At 40.4% G+C, this 24,447-nt stretch overlaps 1 protein-coding gene across 1 annotated transcript in view; it reads right to left on the bottom strand.

The window, feature by feature from the left end:
• The window catches only part of rbl2 (retinoblastoma-like 2 (p130)), a 38,228-nt gene that overhangs the window by 11,396 nt on the left and 2,385 nt on the right, over positions 1 to 24,447 (bottom strand). The window contains exons 3-16 of the mRNA XM_081356329.1: positions 20,998 to 21,198; positions 20,766 to 20,830; positions 14,826 to 14,954; positions 14,314 to 14,474; positions 8,883 to 8,947; positions 8,613 to 8,784; positions 8,356 to 8,519; positions 6,252 to 6,364; positions 6,023 to 6,126; positions 5,745 to 5,882; positions 5,500 to 5,664; positions 4,246 to 4,336; positions 3,897 to 4,127; positions 3,529 to 3,770 (exon numbers count right to left, since the gene is read on the bottom strand). Of these exons, the coding sequence (XP_081212455.1) occupies positions 3,529 to 3,770; positions 3,897 to 4,127; positions 4,246 to 4,336; positions 5,500 to 5,664; positions 5,745 to 5,882; positions 6,023 to 6,126; positions 6,252 to 6,364; positions 8,356 to 8,519; positions 8,613 to 8,784; positions 8,883 to 8,947; positions 14,314 to 14,474; positions 14,826 to 14,954; positions 20,766 to 20,830; positions 20,998 to 21,198 (2,041 nt within the window). The remainder of the gene's footprint in view (positions 1 to 3,528; positions 3,771 to 3,896; positions 4,128 to 4,245; positions 4,337 to 5,499; positions 5,665 to 5,744; positions 5,883 to 6,022; positions 6,127 to 6,251; positions 6,365 to 8,355; positions 8,520 to 8,612; positions 8,785 to 8,882; positions 8,948 to 14,313; positions 14,475 to 14,825; positions 14,955 to 20,765; positions 20,831 to 20,997; positions 21,199 to 24,447) is intronic.

Consider the following 24,447-nt stretch of genomic DNA (forward strand, 5'->3'; position numbering starts at 1 on the left):
CGACTATGGTATGTGGGAGCTCATATGCAGCCACAGTATGTGGGAGCTCATATTCAAGAAGGCTTAGTGAGGCCTAAACTTGATAACCACAGAATGTGGGAACACATTTTCAGCCACAGTGTGTGGGAGCTCATATTCAGGAAGGCCTAGTGGGGCCTCTGACCTGCTAACCACAATATATGGGAGTTCAACCACAATATAATTTTTTTTTTTTTTTTTTTTTAAGAAGACTGTCTGGTCAAGGAGGCCTGCAAAGGCCTACTACCTGCCATACAGCACCTCCAAAAATCTTATTTTTACCTTCTTACCAAACACATGCCCCCAAACTCTATACAGGATACTCGGTCTGTAAGAGAAACAGAAATATGTTATTTGCGCACAAAAAACATTATACAAAGAAGACCAGACAGTACACCTGCGGCGTGTAAAGTAAAGACACGTCAGGAACTCTCTCTTTTCCAAAAGAGTACCTGGGTTAACCACTTACATGCCTGAAAGAGGCGCTTCTACTAACCAGGCTGAAGGGGGGCCATCAGACATGATATTCATCATAGACCCAGCCCCAGGCCTGATGTAAGAGACGCCTGGGGAACATCAGAAGAAGGCATCCGGGGGGATCATCCCTAGCGCCGCTGAGTGCGCTTTTGCTGGATGACCTCCCTCAGATCCTTCTTCCTGCGGGAACTGCGTCTCCTCTGTGACCTACTCCGGACCGGAGGAGGCGCACGAGAAGAGACGCTGGCCCTCTGGGCCTGTCTATGGCCCTCAGACCCAGACTGGCCAGGCCTGCCCGCCTGTTTGGGCGCGGACTCGGATCTCAGCGGTATGCAGCTCTTGAATGCAGCTGAGCGCGCCCTCGCCTCCCTGAACTTTTCAACCACCGTCTGAACGGAGGGGCCAAAAAGTTCAGCGGGCGAAACCGGCGAATCGAGAAGAAAGGTCTTCTCTTTCTCCCCGATGTCGGCCAGGTTAAGCCACAGATGTCTCTCCGTGGCCACCATAGCCGCCATTGACCGGCCAATGGCGGCAGCAGATTGTTTGGTAGCCCGGAGAGCCAGATCCGTGGTACGGCGCAGCTCAATAACCGCCTCAGGGGACAGTCCTGCCCCCTGGTCGAGATCCCGCAGCAGGTCGGCCTGGTATGCCTGTAACACAGCGAGTGTGTGCAGAGCAGCACCGGCCTGACCTGCTGCAGTGTATGCTCTGCCATTCAAGCGCGAAGTTTTTTTAAGCCGCTTGGATGGCAGGGTAGGAGCTCTTAGTGTCGATGCCTGCCCAGAGACGAGATAGTTAGCCAACGTCTCGTCAACGGGCGACATCGACACATACCCATGCTCCGCAGCTCCATCCACAGCAGCGAAACTACCCCGCTGATGTGGATGAATACGAGCGGAGTACGGGTTCTTCCATGCCTTCTTGATCTCAGCATGGAGATCTGGAAGGAATGGAAGGCTCACCTGAGCTGGTGGCCTATGGCTGGAAAGAAACCGATCGTCGAGACGACCACGAGCGGTTTCTTCCCTGACGCGCCTCCACGGCAGCTGCAAACTGTCGGTGGCGCGCCCCATAACATCCACCAGCTCCGCATACACAGGGCAGGATGGTTGAGATGGCTCAGTATCTGCCAGACTGACGACATCAATCATTTCCTGCCCGTCCGGAAGAGCAGCAGCTGCAGACGCATTTGGTGATAGTGATAACACGTCATCATCACCTGCAGCTCATTCTCGTCAGTGGACGAGCTGTCTGAGAGGTGAACCTCCCTCTCAAGACGCTCGGCCAGCTCCTTCTGAGACCCCCATGATGAGAGTCGCCGCTGAGCCTCAGCCCGAGCGGGACCCGCACCACGCGGCTCAGAAGCTGAACCCTCTTCCCTCGAGAAAAGGGTCAGACGAGAGCGGAGAGTCTTCAAAGAAAAACTCTCACAGTTCGCACAAAAAGCTCTCTCGAGAGCCTCTCGTGCATGCTCTTCACCCAAACAAACAACGCACAGATCGTGTGTGTCACCCGGCGTCAAAAACCTTGGGCACGGGTCTGCACACTTACGGAAGCCCTGCTTCTTCTCTGTACGTTTCATTTTAATATTCACTGTAAGCGATATTCTTACCAGACAAAAACAGTCCCTGAAGACGAAAAGATGTTGTCATGTATGCAAGGCTTCCCTTTATACATCCAGGTTGCGCGTTAATCAATCAAGCTGATGATTCACGGGCTGTCGCCGGTCAACATAATTGACGTGAGTTGATATTTATTTCAGACACCTGTCACGCCTGAGGCGTTCCCCATAGCGTCATTCTGACGTAGTGTAGAGTTCCCTTTCGAAAGGGAACGGAGAAGTTTTTCCTTTGAGTTTTCCGCGTACAGATGACACCACTGTCAAAATCATGTCAGCAACTAAAAACGCTGTAATCTGCTGCCAGACCATTAGATGGCGATGACACACTATAGACTGAACATGAACACAGAGACCGTTTTCAAAAGTTTGCGTTGTCAGGCACCCACAATGCCGTTGTCGTGTAAATGAACGGCCAAAACGCATAAAAAGTTTTATGTTTTTAGTTTAAAATGGTGTAGTGTAAACAGCCCATTAGTTTTATGCTGTTAGTTTGTTTTTTTCCTGCGATCTCCTGAGTATTCCTTGTGGATTTAGTAAATTACGTTTTTGTTATTTATCTCCTTCGTTGTGCGTTACTACAGTCACAGCATGACAAATATAAGTTATTCTTACATGTAGGCCTATTTAATGTAAAGATTTCACAGCAAAAAAAAACGTGAAAGACAAGCTGAAGGTGGACGTTTGTACAGTTATACTAAAAGGACAAAGGACAATTATACTTGCTAAAAAAAAGTATGAATTGTCAGTCAGAAGGCATGTAGTAGATTGTGTTCAACAACAAACTTTTGATCATGGTGATCATTTAGAGCAGTGGTTCCCAACAGGGGGGCCTCAGCGAGCTCTCAGGGGGGTCGCGTCATATTTTGAAAAGTTTTGAGCAATGAGCAATTTTAAATAAAAACCCTTAACTTTTTTGTTCAAAATTTACAAAATTTATATAATGAGCGAGTTCATCATGAATCCATTTTCCAATCCGTGTTTTTGTCTTATCCTGAACAACTATGGTACACCTATAATAAGTGTTTACATTGGGACTATTTCACACTGGTTCGGATCGCTGCCGCTGCGGAGTAGCCCAGTACCTGCGTGACTCGTCATAGACGCACACAGAGAGAAGTAGTTCCGGCTACAATGTTCTTCCGAAAGACGCATTTTACCTATACACCAGTGTGAATATTTTTGTTATTGTATTTCAAATAGGGCCAATTTATAGGCTACTCCTAGGCTTACGTTTTTAAATTACAAAGGGCCTACTGATGTTTTTGTTATTGTATTTTAAATGTGAAGGGGGGCCCTAAAATATTTTCTTGGGAAAAGGGGGGTCTCAGACAAAAAAAGGTTGGGAACCACTGATTTAGAGGCCTTCTTAATTCTAAAAAATAAAAGAAATACAGTGTATCTTAGTGTACTACCTTGCGGAAGAACAGGCAGAGAGAGCCGGTCTTTTGTGCTCGTTTGGTGGGGGTTCCCTGCTGAGGGCTCTTCTTGTCCGGTTTGGCAGGGCTGGGGTTGTTCTGGACTGTCCCTGTGTGCGTTGCCGTCAGGGCGCCCGTCAGAGCCTGGGCACTGAGGGTTGGCAGAGCCCCCCCGCCCTGACCCGTCACGCTCACCTGCACCGGGATAAATGTGATGCCACCGCTCTCATTTGCTATTCCTGAAAACAGTGTAAACAAAGATGTAAATAATAAAAAGTTTGTACAATCAAAATTGTAATTGAAATAAAATGTTTCCTCTGAACCCCTCCAGTAGTGGTGATGAATTGAAGATTTTGATTTTACACCTTGAACAGGTATGGTGACAGTCTGGCCGTTGTTTGCTGTAACAGTCGCTGTTGCCATGGTGACCACAGTCTGTCCGGCTGAGATGGTGCTGACCAGAGACGGCTGCGCCACTTTGACAGGTTGAGCGGGCTCAGGGGTTGTGTCTCCATCGACAAAGAGGCGACGACAGGCTGTGCCAGTAGGGGGCGAGCTATAGCGGTCATGGAGAGACGCAGGGGACGGAGAAACTCCTGGAGGAGGAAAAGAAACGGCATATTAAAATATGAAAGTTTTGGTTTGTTTCAATGAATGTTTATAGAAATCATCATGTGTTCAGTCATGGTGCTTGTTTCATTCAAAGCAAGTCACCTTTTCCTGCAATTTTACTGCTGAACTCAGTCTTGTTGGGAGTCTGTGTGGTGCTTTCTGAACCGTCCTCCAGGTGTTGAGGAGGCATTACCTGTCATATACATATGATTATTCATATCAGCCATCTTAATATCATGTGCATTGTAACCCTAATATCACAGGTTTCTTTTTTCATTTTCTGAAAAAATAAATAAAATAGGTCTGAAGATATCATTAGCACACTTTATTCTAATATTTAGAAACATGTGAATTTAATTGTACTAAATGTGCACTTATAGTGTAGTGAATATTAAAAGTATATTTAAAAAAAAACTGTATGATGAAGATAATATAATATTAATGAGATTAAAGCCCACTTAAGTGTACTTTAAAGTGAGTCCACTTCTGTGACTGTTTCTTAACACACTTAAGTACACTTTGTAATATTGTTAAATATATATTTTTAAATCGTTAAGTTTTAGTAAACTTTTGATGTGCTTTAAAGGACACTTATTTTGATGTGTTGACTAACATACGTACACATGTAAAGTACTTGATTATTATTTTAACTATAATGCGTTAATCAAATTTACATTTAAATTTAGTATATTTGAACTTTACTGTAAAGCAAATTTACAGCACAAAACATTTAAAATTGTACACAAAATAATTTGGACAAAATAAATATAATTGCAAGAACATCAACAAGTTGTGTTCCAAATTTGATATCACAAAAATAGAGGTTCCTGTGAGAGATGTTAGGTGCTATACCAAAAATAGCCAGCAGGTGACACACATGTTTTTTTTTTTTTGTTTGTTTGTTTTTTTTTTTTATGTTTTCTCCTGCCACAAATTAACATATTTCTATCACAGTTTCACTTCTATCACAACAAAGTGGCCAAATATGGAATCTTGGGTCTCAGACCTGTCCAATTATATGCGTTTTGTCAAGATTATTAAAAGAAAACAAAAACGTGGTAAATTTCGAAACATTAAACCATCAACTAGGGGGAGGAGACAGCTAAAATGTTTTAAAGTACCATTTCCATGCTAACACAATGTCAAATTTCAAAAAGTTTTGAATCTTTAAGCTTTCAAATAATACCTACTTGAAGATAATTACTGAAATATGTGATGGAAAAAAAAGGCAATAAATGTCGAGCGATGACCAGCTACGCCCAGTGCCATGCTGCCTGCTTCACTTCTTTGTAAAGTATGCAAAAGTGTACTTTCTTTTCATGTTTATATAATCATGAGCAGTTATATTGTTCTGACCTCCTGGCAGGCAGGAACACAGTTCTTGGCCTCTCGGATGCTCTCCCACAGCGGGGAGTTTCCTTTCCACGCCAAGGATTCCAACACCTGCTCCTCCACATGGTTCAGATGTTTGACCACCTCCCGGAAAAGACCCTCCTCCGCCCGTACCAACAGCTCAATCACCTGTGAGTGAGATAGAAAGGCTTTTGACTCTTATGGATGAATGCAAACCATTTTAACGGTTATTCTTTATATTAATTTACCTTGTAAAAGTAATAAGCTGGGAGGTCAAATATTTGTAGGACTCTGGGAAACTCTCCCGGTGGTCTGTACGAGAAGATGACGATTTCCAGACAGCAGGCGATCAGTGACCGGTGGAATACGTCCTGCTCTAGAATGCCCTGAGACATATGATAGAACATTCACAATACGCAATTAACTAAAGTATGCAGCTAAAGTTCAATAGTTTTACAGTAAGGTGTACATTACATTTATGGCTTATTTTATTTAGATTTATGTTTGAACTGAATATGAAACCTACAGACAGGTCCATGTCTCCAAGCCTTTTCTTCTCCTGGTTGATGATCACTTCCAGTGATTTGTAATAAAGTGCCTCAGCCAAGCAAAAATACTTCACAGCAACATCTGTAAAAAAAAGATGCCCCACATTTTTTTTTTAAATCAGTGTTTGAATTGTGGGAACAGTCATTCGCTACAAATTAAAGCCATTTTTAGGAAAACATTACATAAGGAAGCATGAAGATGCACACCTCTGGCCAGATTCTTGTTCTCCTCTCCTGTTCCCTCATAATTATGAAGAAAAGTCTCTGACATATCCTTCAGCCTTGCTGCTATGGACTCGCTGGGGTCTCTTACACAAGACCTGTGGGTTTTTAAACAGAAAATACCAGTGATTCCAGTGCACAGCAAATATCACTGGAATCACAGGTCACTGGAATCACTGCAGTCACAATCACTGCAGTCACAATCACTGCAGTCACAATCACTGGAATCACTAGAATCACAGTTCACTGGAATCACTGGAATCACAGTTCACTGGAATCACTGGAATCACAGTTCACTGGAATCACTGGAATCACAGTTCACTGGAATCACTGGAATCACAGGTCACTGGAATCACTGCAGTCACAATCACTGGAATCACTAGAATCACAGGTCACTGGAATCACTGCAGTCACAATCACTGCAGTCACACTGCATGGAATCACTGGAATCACAGTTCACTGCGATCACTACAATCACAGTTCACTGGAATCACAATTCACTGGGATCACTAGAATCACAGGTCACTGGAATCACTGGAATCACAGTTCACTGGGATCACTGTTCACTGGAATCACAGTTCACTGGAATCACAGTTCACTGGGATCACTGCAGTCACAATCACTGGAATCACAGTTCACTGGGATCACTGGAATCACAGTTCACTGGGATCACTGCAGTCACAATCACTGGAATCACAGTTCACTGGGATCACAGTTCACTGGAATCACTGGAATCACAATTCACTGGAATCACTGGAATCACAGTTCACTGGAATCACTAGAATCACAGTTCACTGGAATCACTGGAATCACAGTTCACTGGGATCACTAGAATCACAGTTCACTGGAATCACTAGAATCACAATTCACTGGGATCACTAGAATCACAGGTCACTGGAATCACTGGAATCACAGTTCACTGGGATCACTACAATCACAGTTCACTGGAATCACAATTCACTGGGATCACTAGAATCACAGGTCACTGGAATCACTGGAATCACAGTTCACTGGGATCACTGTTCACTGGAATCACAGTTCACTGGAATCACAGTTCACTGGGATCACTGCAGTCACAATCACTGGAATCACAGTTCACTGGGATCACTGGAATCACAGTTCACTGGGATCACTGCAGTCACAATCACTGGAATCACAGTTCACTGGGATCACTGCAGTCACAATCACTGGAATCACTGGAATCACAATTCACTGGAATCACTGGTCACTGGAATCACAGTTCACTGGAATCACAGTTCACTGGAATCACTGGAATCACAGTTCACTGGGATCACTGCAGTCACAATCACTGCAGTCACAATCACTGGGATCACTGGAATCACAGTTCACTGGGATCACTGCAGTCACAATCACTGGAATTACAGTTCACTGGGATCACTGCAGTCACAATCACTGGAATCACAGTTCACTGGGATCACTGGAATCACAGTTCACTGGAATCACTAGAATCACAATTCACTGGAATCACTGGTCACTGGAATCACAGTTCACTGGAATCACTGGAATCACAGTTCACTGGGATCACTGCAGTCACAATCACTGCAGTCACAATCACTGGGATCACTGGAATCACAGTTCACTGGGATCACTGCAGTCACAATCACTGGAATCACAGTTCACTGGGATCACTGCAGTCACAATCACTGGAATCACAGTTCACTGGAATCACTAGAATCACAGTTCAGTGATATCAGTGGTATCACATTGTACTAAGATCACAATTCAATGGAATAACTGGTATCGTTTTTTACTGGGTTGACAATTAAGTGAAATCACAAGAATCAATTTCCCTGAATATCTAGAATCAGATTTGACAAGCATCATAGTTTACTGGAATAACTGAAATCATAGTTGACTAAAACTGGTTATTTTAGGGAAGTCACAAATCACTGGAAACAATGGATTGGTAAGTCATGAAGTTTAGTGGAATCTAAGTTCATTAGAATCAATACAAGAACATTCCACTTGATTCCAGTGAACTGTGACTGCAGCGTCTGTAAATACAGAGCTCTGCTTGTTGTAGTTGGCTGTATGTTGCAGACTAACACAGAACCTAGTCTGGGATCACCTGAATACGTCTCTGAGTCTCACGCTGGGTCTGTATTTAAACCCTGTCAGCAGCGTGTGCAGACGGCCCACACTCTGCATCGCCATGGAAACGGGGGTACCCACGCTGCTCTCCGGCACGTACCTCCTTCCTGTCAAAGGAGTACACACTTTCAGAGCAGACGCCTGTGAAACAAACACACGTTTATTGATCAATACACAATCGGTGTTCATTGTTGAGAATTAATGTATTCAATTGTGTTTGTACAACACACATACTGTCATATAGTTCTGAAGGGGGTTGGCGGGCTGTTCCTGGTTCTCTATCCCTTCACAGAAACAAGGTCCTGGGGTACCGATGTCTTCTCTGGCCGCTTCTCCCAGAAACACTCTCTCATCCAGAGAGCCGGATGATAACACATGCTCCTCATACACACGGTTCAGAGAAGCACTGAGAAACAGACCGAGAACAAGGAGAGTGTAACCTACAAGAGAAGTGTTTCAGAAGCTTGATGCGGATTAAGTGATTAACTGGAAAGAGATGCTTACAGACTGTCACCAAAATTCACTGGCTCCAAAAATCCTGTTAACGAGTCTTCTTTTCCTTTCAAAATCTGTGACAGAGAACAAGATGGGAAATGGCACATTATGAATATACTTAGCCAAACAATATTAATAAAAGAAAACTTATACTACTTAAAGGTCCCATGACATGAAATTTTCACTTTCTGAGGTTTTTTAACATTAATATGAGTTCCCCTAGCCTGTATATGGTCCCCAAGTTTCTAGAAATTTCAATCGGTGTAAATCGAGCTTTTGCTATTTTTCTCTGCCTTTGAGAAAATGGAAGCTCAATCGCGCTGATCTTGAATCTCCTCCTTGTGACGTTACAAGGAGGAATGTTACCTCCCCTTTCTCTGCTTTGCCCGCCCAGAGAACATTTTCCGCACATGAGAAAATGAGCTAGGAAGTAGGAACGCGCGCGCGATTTTAGTTTGTCCACGAGAGATATCATGGCATTTGAGCGAGCGAAGCATAACAATTGCTCAATAATTGGATGTACAAATGAACACCGAAGGGTCAACACAGAGCTGGGCTTGCTGAACGTCTGAAACTAAAGTCTGGATCACTCTCTTTGGCTCAGCTACACACCTCGGAACAGTAAGTCAACTAATGATATATAAGTGTGTTGCTTTACTGTTTATGGTTGCCTAGACTGTTACACGTAGAATGTGGCTGTCACATTAGCTATGCAGTTTATGTGTGTGAATACACACACTGTAACGCGAGTGTTGTACACTTCTTTGTTATTTGGATAACCGTTTTCCTGTTGGTTATACGGCGCGCGCGATATCCGCATTTCAAGATCGCAGAGCTTGATGATGTAATTGTAATAAGATAAATTACAGATGTTACAGATCTCTCATGAAAAGGCAACAGTAGGTTAGCGTTAGCTACATGATAATAACTGTAAACCATCCGAATAAAGTACCGTATCCAGACATAATATTTTAAACTAACCATTCGGAAACGTCCTGCTGGAGCCGCTGAGTTGCAACTTCTTCATCCGTTGCTTCTCCATCCGGATCAGATTCTGGGTCAAACTGAAATGCTTGAACGACTGCGTGTCTTCGTGCCATTGCTATATCCCACGTAAACATGCACGGACCGGTGTAGCAGTCGATTCTGTTCCCTATCGGAATTCCTGTTCCCTTTACGCAAATCATACTACAAATCATGCGTAGTTGTTGAGTTACCATGCGTACCATCAGTACTGAATACGAGCAAGAAGCACAACTCTGGATGTACGGGAAGCCAAAAGTTTAAAAAAGGATTGTATTTTTTCCCGAAATTTAAGCGTTTTTTATTGTTTTTATTTTTATTAGAAGCGAATTTTCCCCCATCTGTCAATTCAATCCAGATTATTTCTTTTCAAATTTAAAACATTATTACAGATTTCAATGTAATGTTTATTCAGGCTTTGATTTATTAAGGTTTATTAAGGCTTTGACGCATGCGCTGTCAGCAGACACGGCTCGTTCAGGGGGAACATGAATTCCGATAGGGAACAGAATCGACTGCTACACCGGTACCGTTGCGCAAGATGGTCAAGGCCACACACACCCTCCACCCGCCGCCTTTCTCCTCCTCATTAGCATTTAAAGTTACAGACACCGAAACGGCCTGTCTGAAGGAAGCTCATTCTGGGACTGGCTTGTAGTGGCTATAATTCTGCACCGAGGCTGAATTTTTGAAAAGAGATTTCAGATACAGTACTAGGCACCACTAAGGCCTATATTAAAGCCTACAAAAAGTAGCATGTCATGGGACCTTTAAGCCAGTTTAAAGACATCATGAAATATAATTTGCAACATGTTGGAAGAGTCCATTTTGATATCATGTAGCCTTCAAACTTGAAGAGGATGTCCTGACACACATCTTAAACGTCCCACGAAATTGAAGAGCAAACTGATGTGACGTCATTTCAAACAAAATCAGACCAAAAGGAAGTTCGTCTGGAGTTTGTTTCCGGAGGTCGAAACAGCTTCCCAAAACAAACTTTCCGAAAAATGTATTTTCAGCTGGTAAACACGTTCGAACTACCACTGGTCAGTGGCGAACACGTGAGCTCTCTGATGTGGAAATCTTCCTCTGTTGAGTTGGTCGAGGTCAGACGTCCACGAGTGAAAACAAACACTGGAGAGCTGCTTATAGCAGAAATTGAAGCGTAATTCTAACTGAAAGCAGCACTGACACTGTTTTTTCATGTGTAATACTGTACAGCTGTTTGGTTTAACCCTCTGAGGTCGACAAACGCGCAGGCGCGTTTTGCTGGATTTTCTCCACATTGTAGCACTATAAACTTAAACTACTCCGTCATTTATGGTCATACAGAAAAAAGAAATATAAAAAAAGAATCTGTGATCTTTCTCCTTTTGTATGTGTCCACTTACAATCAAATCAAAACATTGTGCTTTTGTAAAATAAAGAAAATAAACAGGGTGTGCGTTCTGCCTCTCCGTCGCGGTGAACTTTTTTTTCTTGAGCACGTCTATAAACTGAAACAAAACTCAGCGAATACTTGTCACACGTTTATGAGCCATATACCTTTATAAACATTTAAGTGTGTACTTTTAAATGATCGGATTCAAAACGAAAACAAATATTCTCTGTTTAAGTAATTTGTATAAAACCAACAAGATGTCCAGCTTCTCAAAGGCTTGCTCATTACAGTTAATTTGGCCACGCCCACTCGCGCAAAAGATATTCACATGCAAATCTCCACATGGAACGCGAACGTGCTCGTTACCTTAACAACAAAACACTTCACTTCACTTTTCGTCGAGTTTGAAAGACGTGCCTGAGCTTACATTGGATTTAGGCTACCTCAGAAGAAGAAGAACGCGATTTGAAGACAAGAAAGATGTAAGGTAAGAAATTCTTACATATTAGTTTGTTATTGTTGCATAAATGTCACGTTGCAGTTGAACTGTTGCTAGATATATGGGGAATATTATAATATTTAGACCCGTGTTTACTGTTACTGTGTTTGTGGATATCTGCTCAAACGTAGATATGTATATGGTAACCATAATGTTTTATATTTGAGTGCGATCGCGTTTGAATGTTTAATATTTTGCAGCGCGATCGCGTTTGAATGTACTGTATCATATTTTGGATGAAAGCAAAACGCACCAAACGGCTTCATGTTTTTATTATTATCTCATTTCATATCATCATAACAGATGGAAACATTTGAAGTAACATGATAATCAATATATTTTTCTCTAGCTTAGTTGTTACTGAAATCTTTTGGAAGATTTATACCGCTATAGGTTATTTATTGTTATTATTATTTTATCCGGCACTGCGCATATACCTTATGCCTACAAGGCACAACAAACCTGGTGTTCATTATATTATATATTGTTGGAAACATTTGTGTGTGTGTATTCTGTGAATTTTAAAAAGGAATTTTAAAAAGCAATTTTAACCAGAAAAATCTAATATTTATTTCCAAAATTGTGCAGGCCTTTCTCTTGATATCAGTATGTTCACTTTTTTTTTTCAGGGCCCAGATGCCACTGAGGACTTCAACATTCACATGAGTCTCTGTACGTGAACACGGTAAAGTGAAAATCTTGGAAATGAAAGGTATGTACAATGTTTTTAGGAATGGCACAAAGGTCTCTGTCTTTGAAGTGCTTTTTTGGCATTTGTTGTGTATCTTTGGATTATGTTGTGCTGTAAATAAATCCAAACAATTTAAAAGCCATTCTTTTTTAAATCTCCTCATTTACAGTATTGTGCAAGGTTGCTCAGAATGACTGGGGCCTGATAGCTCCTAATAGGGCCGTTAGGGGAGGTTCTTTGTCTTTCTCAGGTGTGAAGAGCTTACATATTAATGAGCTCCCGCATAAAGCTTTTTCACACAAAACATGTCGTAAAATTTTTAAATCAATATATTGTCTTATCTGAATGAGCAGTCAGGGTGATTTTCACATAGTTTTGCAGCAAATATTCTAGGCTATGTCATACAATTTTCAAAAGTCTTGTGAAGAAATAATCAGTATGGATTTCATGGCCTTATTTCAGTGAGAATTTTTTTTTGTATTTTTGTAGCAGAGTTTGTGCTGAATACAGTGTAATTAGACTTTAGCCATGAAAATGTCACAAGTAACAGAAATAACCAGAAATGTCAGAGCATGTCAGAACACCTCCAGGGCCCAGAAAACAGCTCAGACCTCAGAGGGTTAAATGTGACGTGACTTTCCTTGACTGGAGTGCTGAACTGCAGAGCTTGTGCAAAAACATCCACAACGTTATGATCAGATGCTTTCTAAACTGCTGTTTTCTCACACTTTCATTTCTGTTGTGTGTTTATTTTGTTATTACAGTTTTTCTCAATTGTTTACACACAAATACTGGTACTTGAGACACAATGACCACAACATGTAACTCATTCACCAACCGCCTGAACCAATTCTGCTAAACTACAAGCACAATTCCTGCTTTACACTCAAATTGCAGTTCTAAAACACACCTTTTTCAAAACACTACACACAATTTTCTGCTTTTGGCACAATTTTCATGCAGGAAATCTCTTGTTTTCACAAGGAACACACTGCCATTCAAATATGCACACTGACTCATCACATGGGCAAACACCCGTCACACAGTTTTACAATTAGCAACCAGAGCTTTAGCATGAAAGGGCAACAGGAGAGCTCTTCAGTGGAACAATGGATGACAACATTGGATTTATGTATTTTTTTACTGTAACTGTATACAATCAATTCTTCTGTTGTTTTGTATGTAGACCACTGTATGTGCAGCTTTATGTTGGTTGGGATGTACACTGTGTACATTGTTTTTGTGGAAAAAATAAAATATATTTGTTACCGTGTATTTGTGTGTTCTGAGTATAAAAACAATATTCTCAAATATTTTACAACACACTTATATATGTACTGTCTGTAGTAAGTGTAACGCTGAAAAAAAAAAGGCCTAAGTCATTATGATGACTGGAGAAGTGTTTTCCATTCATCATAGTGTTTTACATTGAGCACATCAGTGTTCAACTGGTTCTTATAAATGTCTATTCATGTGATGGTTTGTGTGTCATTTGAAAACAAAATACCATTTTGAGAAGAAATAACATTGTTTTGAATGTAAAGTTTAATTTTGCAGGAGAATTGAGGGGTTTTGCCCATTGTGTGTGTGTTTTTTGATTTGTGTGTAGAGCTCTGAGAATATGAGGCATGCTTTCAGAAAATGTGTGTAAACAATCGAGAAAAACTGTAAGCACATATTTACATATTCATCTAAACATAACTCTCAGCAGCGTGGGCGGTGTTGGCATGTTCACTAACTGTATATCGCGGCTTAGATATTTCCTACTTCGTTTTACCCCTAAATGAAGAAAGAAAAAGACTCGCTGTGAGTGTATCGGGGCCTGTGGCGAGTGTGTTTCCAGTACCTTGCGCTCAAAGAGTTTCTTGATGAAGGGTTTCCAGAAATGCTCCTTTGCTCCTTTGGCCTCCAGTACCAGACCATCATGAAGTTCACACAGCTGCTCTATGAAGCATAATGAGCCGGGGCCTGGCTTATAATCTTTACTGTTGAAGTCCTCAGGCAACCCTGTGCACAACACACACACACACACACACCAATGTTAGTTTGACCCTCAGCGATCTCCTACCGTCTGATCCCACAAGACATGGTTCATTTAGGTTTTTAAGAAGAAGAAATGCAATAGTTATGAAAGCTTATGTGTGTGTGTGTGTGTGTGTGTAGCTACTTAACTATATTTTGGGGTTAGTGTGTATGTGTGTGTGTGTGTGTGTGTAGCTACTTTACTATATTTTGGGGTTAGTGTGTGTGTGTGTGTGTGTGTGTGTGTGTGTGTGTGTGTGTGTGTGTGTGTGTGTGTGTGTGTGTGTGTGTGTGTGTGTGTGTGTGTGTGTGTGTGTGTGTGTGTGTGTGTGTGACCTTTAAAGGCAGGGTTGAGCAGATCTTTCCGACTGGAGCACAGCAGAGCGTTGCAGTAAACCAGATCCAGAGCACACAGGAGCAGATGATACGAGTTCACCAGATCATCACTGATCATTGGGAAGTTCCCTACAGGACAGAGGAGACGTAACATATAAATAATAACATGTCTTATATATATGACATATAGATGTATATAAAAAATAATAGATGATAATTCTAATGGCTTACGACTATAAAGCGTTTTGGTTCTGACTGAGCCTTTCCTTTTAAAAGTGTAGTTCGGTAAGAACGTGTTTCCTTAATTGAAACTAAATGAGCTGTCAAACTTATTACAGAAAAGAACTGAGCACAGTTTGTTTGGCAGGAAAACACCACTGATCACACTATGCACACATATATCAAGCAGACAGGCGGCCCGGCTCTAACGCAACAACAGGAAAAGCCTGCAAAACCTACATGAGCAGCAAGGCCAGTGTTTGGATTTATATTTTCGAGAGTTACAGTAAAGAAAGCAAGCAGAGAAAGCATTGTGCCTGAATGTAATAACAGTGCTATCAAAAAAAAAAACTTTGCCAAAATGTACAGTATTGAACCAAGTCTCAGTGCACACAATACTGTATCCCACAATCCAATACCTTCCTTTTCCAGTGTGAGCTATGAGGGTAACAATAATGACAATCATTTCTGCACACAACCTCTTTCTTGACTAAACTGCTAAAATATATTTTTCATACAAAATATGATTAAAAATGCAAAATAACCATTTTTAGGATCACTGGCTGGTGTTCGTTTGCATTCAAGCCACAAGCAGCCCTGGACAAAAATACTATACACACAATAACTACATTTTATATAAAAGTATTAATTTTACTTTCTAAATGATATTTCAATATAAAATAGCACTGCACAATGACACCAATGATCTCCAGTGGATGGTGAAGTTCAGATAAACTGAGTTGATCTGCTCTTGGTACTCACGTGTAATTCCTCATTTCCTCAACTAATGTGAGTGTGAGTGTGTGTCAGCGGCGGAGGCTCTCTCCTCGACACACAGCAGAATGAGGCTCTTGCTCCAGGACAGGGTCCCGAGGGCCGCAGATCGGCCCCACCGGCCTCAAACACGGGCAAGCCCTGACTTGTCTTGTGGGCTGTTGCTATGTGAAGTGACGCACTGCACATGAGGACATAACGCGCTCCTGCTTCGCTGCATGCAAGGCTCTTTAAACATGACCGTCAACATCTCTGAACACACCATATAATGAAAATGCTTTGTCTAGGTTTGAGGACATGCAGTGTTGCAGCACGGCTTTAATGATGAGGCAATTCAGAAGATTATTAACAAATGAATATTCATGACTGGCTTGAACGATTACGTGGAAAGAAGATTACTTGACTCAAATAAACCATTCGAACATATGATTCGGACATCTTTACTTAGGTAGCTTTGCAACTGTGCAGAGTAAAGAATTTAGGTAAATATATCAGAATAAAAGTATTTGTTTGCAGTGAAGTACTGATTTTTTTCAATTGTAACTCAAAATGTCATGTTTAATTTGTTGTAATGCATGAACACTATTGCATGAATGAAAAGAATTTAATAAAAAATTAAATAACGTAAACATAATTTACACACACATACACACTCTCTCTCTCTCTCTCTCTCTCTCTCTCTCTCTCTCTCTCTCTCTCTCACACACACACACACACACACACACACACACACTCACTCTCTCTCTCTCTCTCTCACACACACACACACACACACACACACACACACACACACACACACACACACACACACACACACACACACACACACACACACACACACACACACACACACACTCTCTCTCTCTCTCTCACACACACACACACACACACACACACACACACACACACACACACACACACACACACACACACTATTTTGGTTTAAACAATTTCAGAATGTCTGATCTTGCAGCTCAAAAAAAAAAAAAAAATCCTTTCAGTAAAGCCACATTCACTCAAAGCATTAAAGAAAATGACTTCCCGAAAATGCTCATTGTGTGTGTAAGGAAATGCTCTGTCCCCGATGGCCTCGATCAAACATGCCTGTACAGGCCCGAATAATGAGCACAGGTCACATGATCAAGCTCCTGCACTCTCAGCCAATGACTGCCAGTCCTTATGTTAGACACGCTCCACTGCTCAAGACCCTGTTAAAGGAGGAACATGAACCGCATAACCCGGAGCTTTCCTCTTCTCCTACTGATCTCTTCTCCTCCTGATCTCTTCTCCTCCTGATCTCTTCTCCTCCTGATCTCTTCTCCTCCTGACCTCTTCTTCTCCTGACCTCTTTTGCTTGTAGCGAAGCAAAGTATCACTACTGTTCTCTTTTTTTGTCTTCTGGACAAAACTTTGCCGTGTAACTCGTCCATGCACGGTTTGTCGGAGACCCGTTACTGAGGTGTCACATCACGCAGATTATTGAGGAAAGGTGTGCTGTGACTTTTATAAGCCATCGCACCATGGGAGAAAAATCCCATAGACTTCACATTGGGACAAATGTTGGGTCATAGCTCCGGGCGACAGGGGCGAGAGAGGGATTTGTAGAAGCATGTGGGTTACACATTTGAAGAGGCTGGCAGGCTGTGTATAAGTCGTACCCCTGGGGCACAAGAGCTGTGTGCAACCATGTGGTTTTCCTACTATGGTAATTTGCATAAGAATTTCTTATTCAAATTGAATACTTCCCTACTATATAGTACACCAAAAGAGAAGTATGTCCGAATCTTGCAGCAACCTCCCAGTCTCTCTTGAATCCAACACTGAAGTGACTTAAACTGCAGTTCACCGACTGGCCACTAGAGACAGGCTCCACAGGAGAGTCAACCCATAGACCCCCTCAGCCTGGTACAAAAAGTGGTTTTGGTCTATATAGCTAAGTGATTATAGTTTATAAAGTTTTAAATAGGTTGTTTGCATATGACATCACGTTACTGCGTTGCCATGGCGCGAAATGCAGATGGAGGGCAGGAAGTGATTTGCAACACTTAGGAAGCACTATAACAAACTCAAAATGCCTATGTTTTGCGTCGTTTATGGTTGCTCAAATCGATCAAACCGAGAAACCATGAGGAGTTTTTATCGTGTACCAAAAGTTGTTGTTCATAAGGGGGAAACATGCAAGAAATTGACCGAAAAACGCCAGAAAAAATGGCTAGCAAACCTACGTCTGCGGTCGGGAGGAGCCGAATCGGAAAATGCCCGTGTGTGCAGTGATCACTTCATCAAAGGTGAGTTAATACAACGTATGTGGCTATGTTTGTGTAACGTACCAGTTTCCGAACTTTGTAAAGTCAAAGTAATTGTTTCTTCTTTTCTTTTGTAAGTTTGTAAGTTACCCCTGTAACTGAAGACAAACACGTAACGTTAGCAAAGCTACCTACAAAGTGTTTTGAGGGTGCAGCCTTCAGTGGTTAAGTGGTGTTTCGGCGGACCTTTGAGAGTGGTTAACCTAATAACGTAAAGTAAACAGCCGTAAAAGTAACGTCGAGAAGCGCCGCAGCGTTGAATGGCTGTTAGGGTTATCGTTACGGATTAATCCACAGGACAAAAAAGAATGACGGGCAAATCTTTCAATTCAGTTGAAAAATCACTCCTCTTCATAACGCAAGGATCACATCCAACATATGTTTAGATTTTTTGTCTATATCTTTCTCTTTTAATAGCGTCTAAAGTAGTACAGTAGAGACTTTCCTCCATCTCGTCCATTCCGCTCTTCACTTCCTGCCCTCCATTTGAATGCCGCGCGTCATCACAATCACGTGACTGCAAACCACCTATATGGGTATTTCTCTCACACAAACGCATGGCTTCGCTTCAGAAGGCCTTTATTAACCCTGGGGCCGTGTGGAGTATTTTTATCATGGATGGATGCACTTTATGGGCTTCAAATTTTCTCCAGCCATTCACTCTCATTATAAAGCTTGGAAGAGCCAGGACATTTATTAATATAACTCTTGATTGTATTCGTCAGAAAGAAGAATGTCATACACACCTATGATGGATTCAGGGTGAGTAAATCACAGGCTAATTTTCCTTTTTGGGTGAACTATCCCTTTAAGCCTTAAAGTTCTGCAAAATTAAGGGCGTGGCCACTTGAGTGACAGGTGGATTGCTGCTGATGTCACTGCTAGCTGTCTGTTAGCGTCACGTCACGTCAGCTAATCCCAGCCGCTGAACTTGGCATTTCTGCCGTGTTTGTGCTTTTTTGGGGATTATTTCATACAATTATCACATAACATGGCTTGCTGAGCGGTTAATTGTATAAACAGAGTTTACAAGAAGTCTGGGCTCCATTTTTCTGGTGAGTGAAATTCGAATATAATAATATTTTTAATAATTTACTTAAAATCATTTCTTTATTATTTATAATTTTATTTAAAAACGTTACTTCACTCCAGAATCCGACAGACTGTGATTAGCTGTAGGCTGAAACCATACACTGTATAAAACAGTATGAAACGTTTTCATATGAAGTTACGCCTGCATTTCATAAACAGCGTAACATTTACTAACACAGACTTGGAAGTATTTGTTTTAATTGTTGACGTCCTAAAATATGTGTAGGAAATAGGCCTGTAATTACCATAGACAGTTTTGAACCAGGCACCTCAGCTCCGCCCACATAACGCCTCTTTGCCCATTTTCAGTTATCCGGGAGTGACACGCTGCCAAGATGGCGACGGCCGGCTCCGCCCACTTTGGGCTTCAGAAATGCTCTTCAGAAACCAACGGGTGTCGTCACGGACACTACAGTACGTCCACTACTCTATACAGTCTATGGTCCGAATGCATATTCGAAAAACATTAGCTAGAATCTTAAGTGTGCATTTGATGGACACTTTACTGACGCTGGGAGGTCATGTGACACGGCGGATGTAGTACATCTGAATTACATTCATACACACATGTTCACACTATATAGAACATACTTTTTTTAATGGTCGTGAAATAAATTCGAATTCAAATGTAGTACCTACTCAATCAGTATGTGATTTCGGACACAAACATGTCATAGAGACACAGGGATTGGCTCTTTTGATTCGGGCAGACATCCAGTCTATTAGTTTCACACTGGTAAGAGTCTGGTCACACCCTAGCAACTATTTACAGCACCCTAGCAACCGTACCGCAGCATGAATAAGCCATATCTCAGCACCACAACATAGAGACACGAGATTGGCTGTTTTGTTTTGGTTGGAAACCAGCCTATAAGTATCACCATAGGAACTGTGTAGCCACACCCTAGCAACCATTTAGAGGACCCTAGCAACCATATAGCAACATAAACACACCATATCTCAGCATCAGAACATTGCACCGATTTGGGAGTTACACAAAATACCCTAGTAACTACCTAGTGCCCGAGTTTTGTGACGGCAAGCACCACTTTATGTCTAGTTTCTCTAATGTCACACTTTTGTTCTTTTGAACTTTCTATTGATCAAAAATGTATAATAATTATAGATATTTCTTGATCATCAAATCTGAAGGATTATGAAGACTGGAGTAATAATACATTTCAGTTTAAAGTATAATCACACAGAAAACAGCTCTTTTAAATTGTAATAATAGGCTATTTCAGAATATTTCTGCTTTACTTTATTTTGGATCAAATAAATGCAGTCTTGGTGAGCAGAAGAGACTTTATGTTAAAAAACGTTGAAAAAAAACATACCGACCCCAAACTTTTAAACGGTAAAGCATCACAACAGGCAAGGGGGAAAAGTTGAAGGACTTTACGTTATGTTTTGTTCATGTGTGTCTTTTACTTTCGTTTCGTGTTTTGTTTATTTGACTGTACTGTGAGTACAGTGCTGTGAGTAGACATTAGGGGAAACATGTAGAATATGGCCCTTTAAATGAACATTGTGTTTGGCAATTCTTTACCTTTAGCATGTATGAACAGGATCCAGCAGAAATTGAACACCTCAGTGACGGTGCAGGGATGTCGTCTGAGGACACAGGAAGTGTCAGTCAGCACAACAAATCTGATCCATATGCAGAAATAACTGACTGTTCACACATTATCTGTGAACTACAGCAGGGACCTAACCTGAGGTTATTTATCACTATATAGTGCTTCACTATAAAACACAGTGGAAGGTTCAGGTTCAAGTACCTCTGTTTCCTGCCTCTGTGCGTTCTGGGTAATTCATCTGTGGGCGCCTTGAAGATGTCTTTGAATAAGGGCACGTATTTCTTGAAGATGACAGACGTGACGGTGAAGTTCCTCTCCAGTTTCTCTGTGCTCTGCTGGAACTCGATGGGGAGGTTGGCCATATCCTGCCATTTCTTCATTTTATTGAAAAACTCGATCAGGCTGAAAGGTATAAGGACGTTTTTTAAACTTTAGAATACATTACATTACAACATTCATTACAATAATACTCATATCCAAATATAATGTTAATAAATAAATTGTGAAAACACTTTATTTTAATAAGTCCTTGTTGCATCTGATTCAATTTAGAGTACATTTCATACCCACTGAAGATAATATATATGTATATATTTTCTAATAATTTTCTTAACAGAAATCATATTTTATTTAATATCTAATTATTGATTTAATATCTAATTAAGAGTAATTAGAATGTTAGAATTAGAACTCAAATTAGAACTCAAAATGTTAGCTTGAGGTGCTCTTTGGATGGGATAATCATAATATAGAACAAAAGGAAACTCCAAGGCACTCTCTTTAAGAAAGATTAAAAAGCCTTTATTTTATGGCTTGGTCATCGTAAACCTTTAAAAACTCCGACGCGTTTCGGCATACAAGCCTTCGTCAGGGAGTCAACAGTTGACTGTCAACAAGCTAACATTTTGAGTCCTGGAAGCGCTCCTTTACAGACATTTGAGAAAGCATATTATATATAAGTCACACAAATATTTGTAAGTTTTCTTGAAATTGCCTTGATGTCCCCTAAATAGCAGTTTTTGGGGTGTCTGTTTGTGAAGGAGCAAGTCTTGAGTTCAGACTCATGTATTTAAAAAAAATTCAACATTTATTAAATTTATTTCTCAAATCTAAATGCTTAAAAAAAAAAAAAACTTTTTTAATTGATTTACATTAAATTTTCTTTCAATATTTATTTCTCTCATGTCCGCAAAAGTTCTGTCAAGTATGTTACTAACTGAACAACCTAACTGCTGACTGAGAATATTACATGGATATCTGCAACAAATAATATGATTCTTATAATTATTTTAAAAGATTCACTCTACATATGGCAGATTAGATAAAAGAGCCCCTAATCAGAGTGTGTGTAGAGGCAAACAGTTTGTACGTAACATAGATGAAAAACTGACTCCACTACACTACACTACACTACACTGTACTGTACTATAATATACTGTACCATACTACACTGTACTACACTACACTGTACTATACTATACTGTACTATACTATACTGTACTATAGTACACTACACTACACTGTACTATACTGTACTGTACTGTACTATACTATACTAACTACACTGTACTGTCCTATAATATACTGTATTACACTGTACTGTACTATAATATACTATACTACACTGTACTGTATTACACTGTACTGTACTATACTGTACTATACTATACTGTGCTGTACTGTACTATACTATACTGTACTATACTACACTGTACTGTACTATACTGTACTGTACTATACTATACTGTGCTGTACTATACTACACTGTACTGTACTATACTACACTGTACTGTACTATACTATACTGTGCTGTACTATACTACACTGTACTGTACTATACTACACTGTACTGTACTATACTGTACTGTACTATACTATACTGTGCTGTACTATACTACACTGTACTGTACTATACTACACTGTACTGTACTATACTATACTGTGCTGTACTATACTACACTGTACTGTACTATACTACACTGTACTGTACTATACTGTACTGTACTATACTGTACTGTACTATACTACACTGTACTGTACTATACTGTACTGTACTATACTATACTGTGCTGTACTATACTACACTGTACTGTACTATACTGTACTGTACTATACTGTACTGTACTATACTATACTGTGCTGTACTGTACTATACTGTACTATACTACACTGTACTGTACTATACTGTACTGTACTATACTGTACTGTACTATACTATACTGTGCTGTACTGTACTATACTGTACTATACTATACTACACTGTACTGTACTGTACTATACTGTACTATACTATACTGTACTATAGTACACCATACTACACTGTACTGTACTATACTATACTGTACTATAGTACACCATACTACACTGTACTGTACTATACTATACTGTACTATAGTACACCATACTACACTGTACTGTACTATACTGTACTGTACTATACTGTACTATAGTACACTACACTACACTGTACTGTACTATACTGTACTGTACTATACTGTACTATAGTACACTACACTACACTGTACGTACTATACTGTACTGTACTATACTACACTGTACTGTACTATACTGTACTGTACTATAGTACACTATACTACACTGTACTGTACTATACTGTACTGTACTATACTGTACTGTACTATAGTACACTATAATACACTACTATACTACACTGTACTGTACTACACTGTACTATACTATACTGTACTATACTGTACTGTACTATAGTACACTATAATACACTACTATACTACACTGTACTGTACTACACTGTATTATACTGTACTATAATACACTACACTACACTGTACTACACTGTATTATACTGTACTATACTATACTATACTATACTATACTATACTATACTATACTATACTATACTATACTATACTATACTATACTATTTCTATCTTTCTTAACAGTAATGTGAATTTGGAGGCCAGGGCCATGTCCTAATTATCATGAAAATAATGTCACAAGAGGCTTTGTTGTATTTAAGCAAAATATATTTTATTCATCAATTTTATCTTATTATGGAATGAAATAAGGCTTTGAGTTATTGCTAGATTTAGCCATACATATACTGTATAGTTATTATTATCAAGATCATATAAAATACCTTAAATTAAAATATTTTTTTAGTTAATTTGATCATTTTATACGATTGCACAACTCTACTCTCAATCTAGTCTCTTTGGCTTATGAACTATAAGAAGCTAGAAGCTCACTGCAAGAAGACATGCTGCTCTCTAAATCCCCAGCTGATCTTTAAGTTGTCTTGGGAACATCAAAACTTGTGTGTGTGTGTGTGTGTGTGCAGAGCCGGATTAACGCAAAGGCAAACTAGGCACGTGCCTAGGGCCCGATTGGCGGGATGGGGCCCAGACAGAGGGAAAAAAAAAATATGTACAAATGTCCTATCTACAAGATAAATAGGCACGCAAAGAAGCATAGCTCGTAATGCAGGTCATCGATTTTGGAGTGATTGGAATGTATTTTAAATATAAACTTGTGGGCTACTGTAGATCAGCGTCATTTCTGGAAAAATCATTCACCGCTTTGTTAGTCTACGAGTTTAAAAGAGCGCGAGCGTCATTAACGTGCCCAGACGCGACGCTTTGAATTTGCGCGTACAATGAATAACATCGCGTT

The sequence above is a fragment of the Scardinius erythrophthalmus genome (assembly GCF_964197995.2).
Source record: "Scardinius erythrophthalmus genome assembly, chromosome: 24".
NCBI lineage: Eukaryota > Metazoa > Chordata > Actinopteri > Cypriniformes > Leuciscidae > Scardinius > Scardinius erythrophthalmus.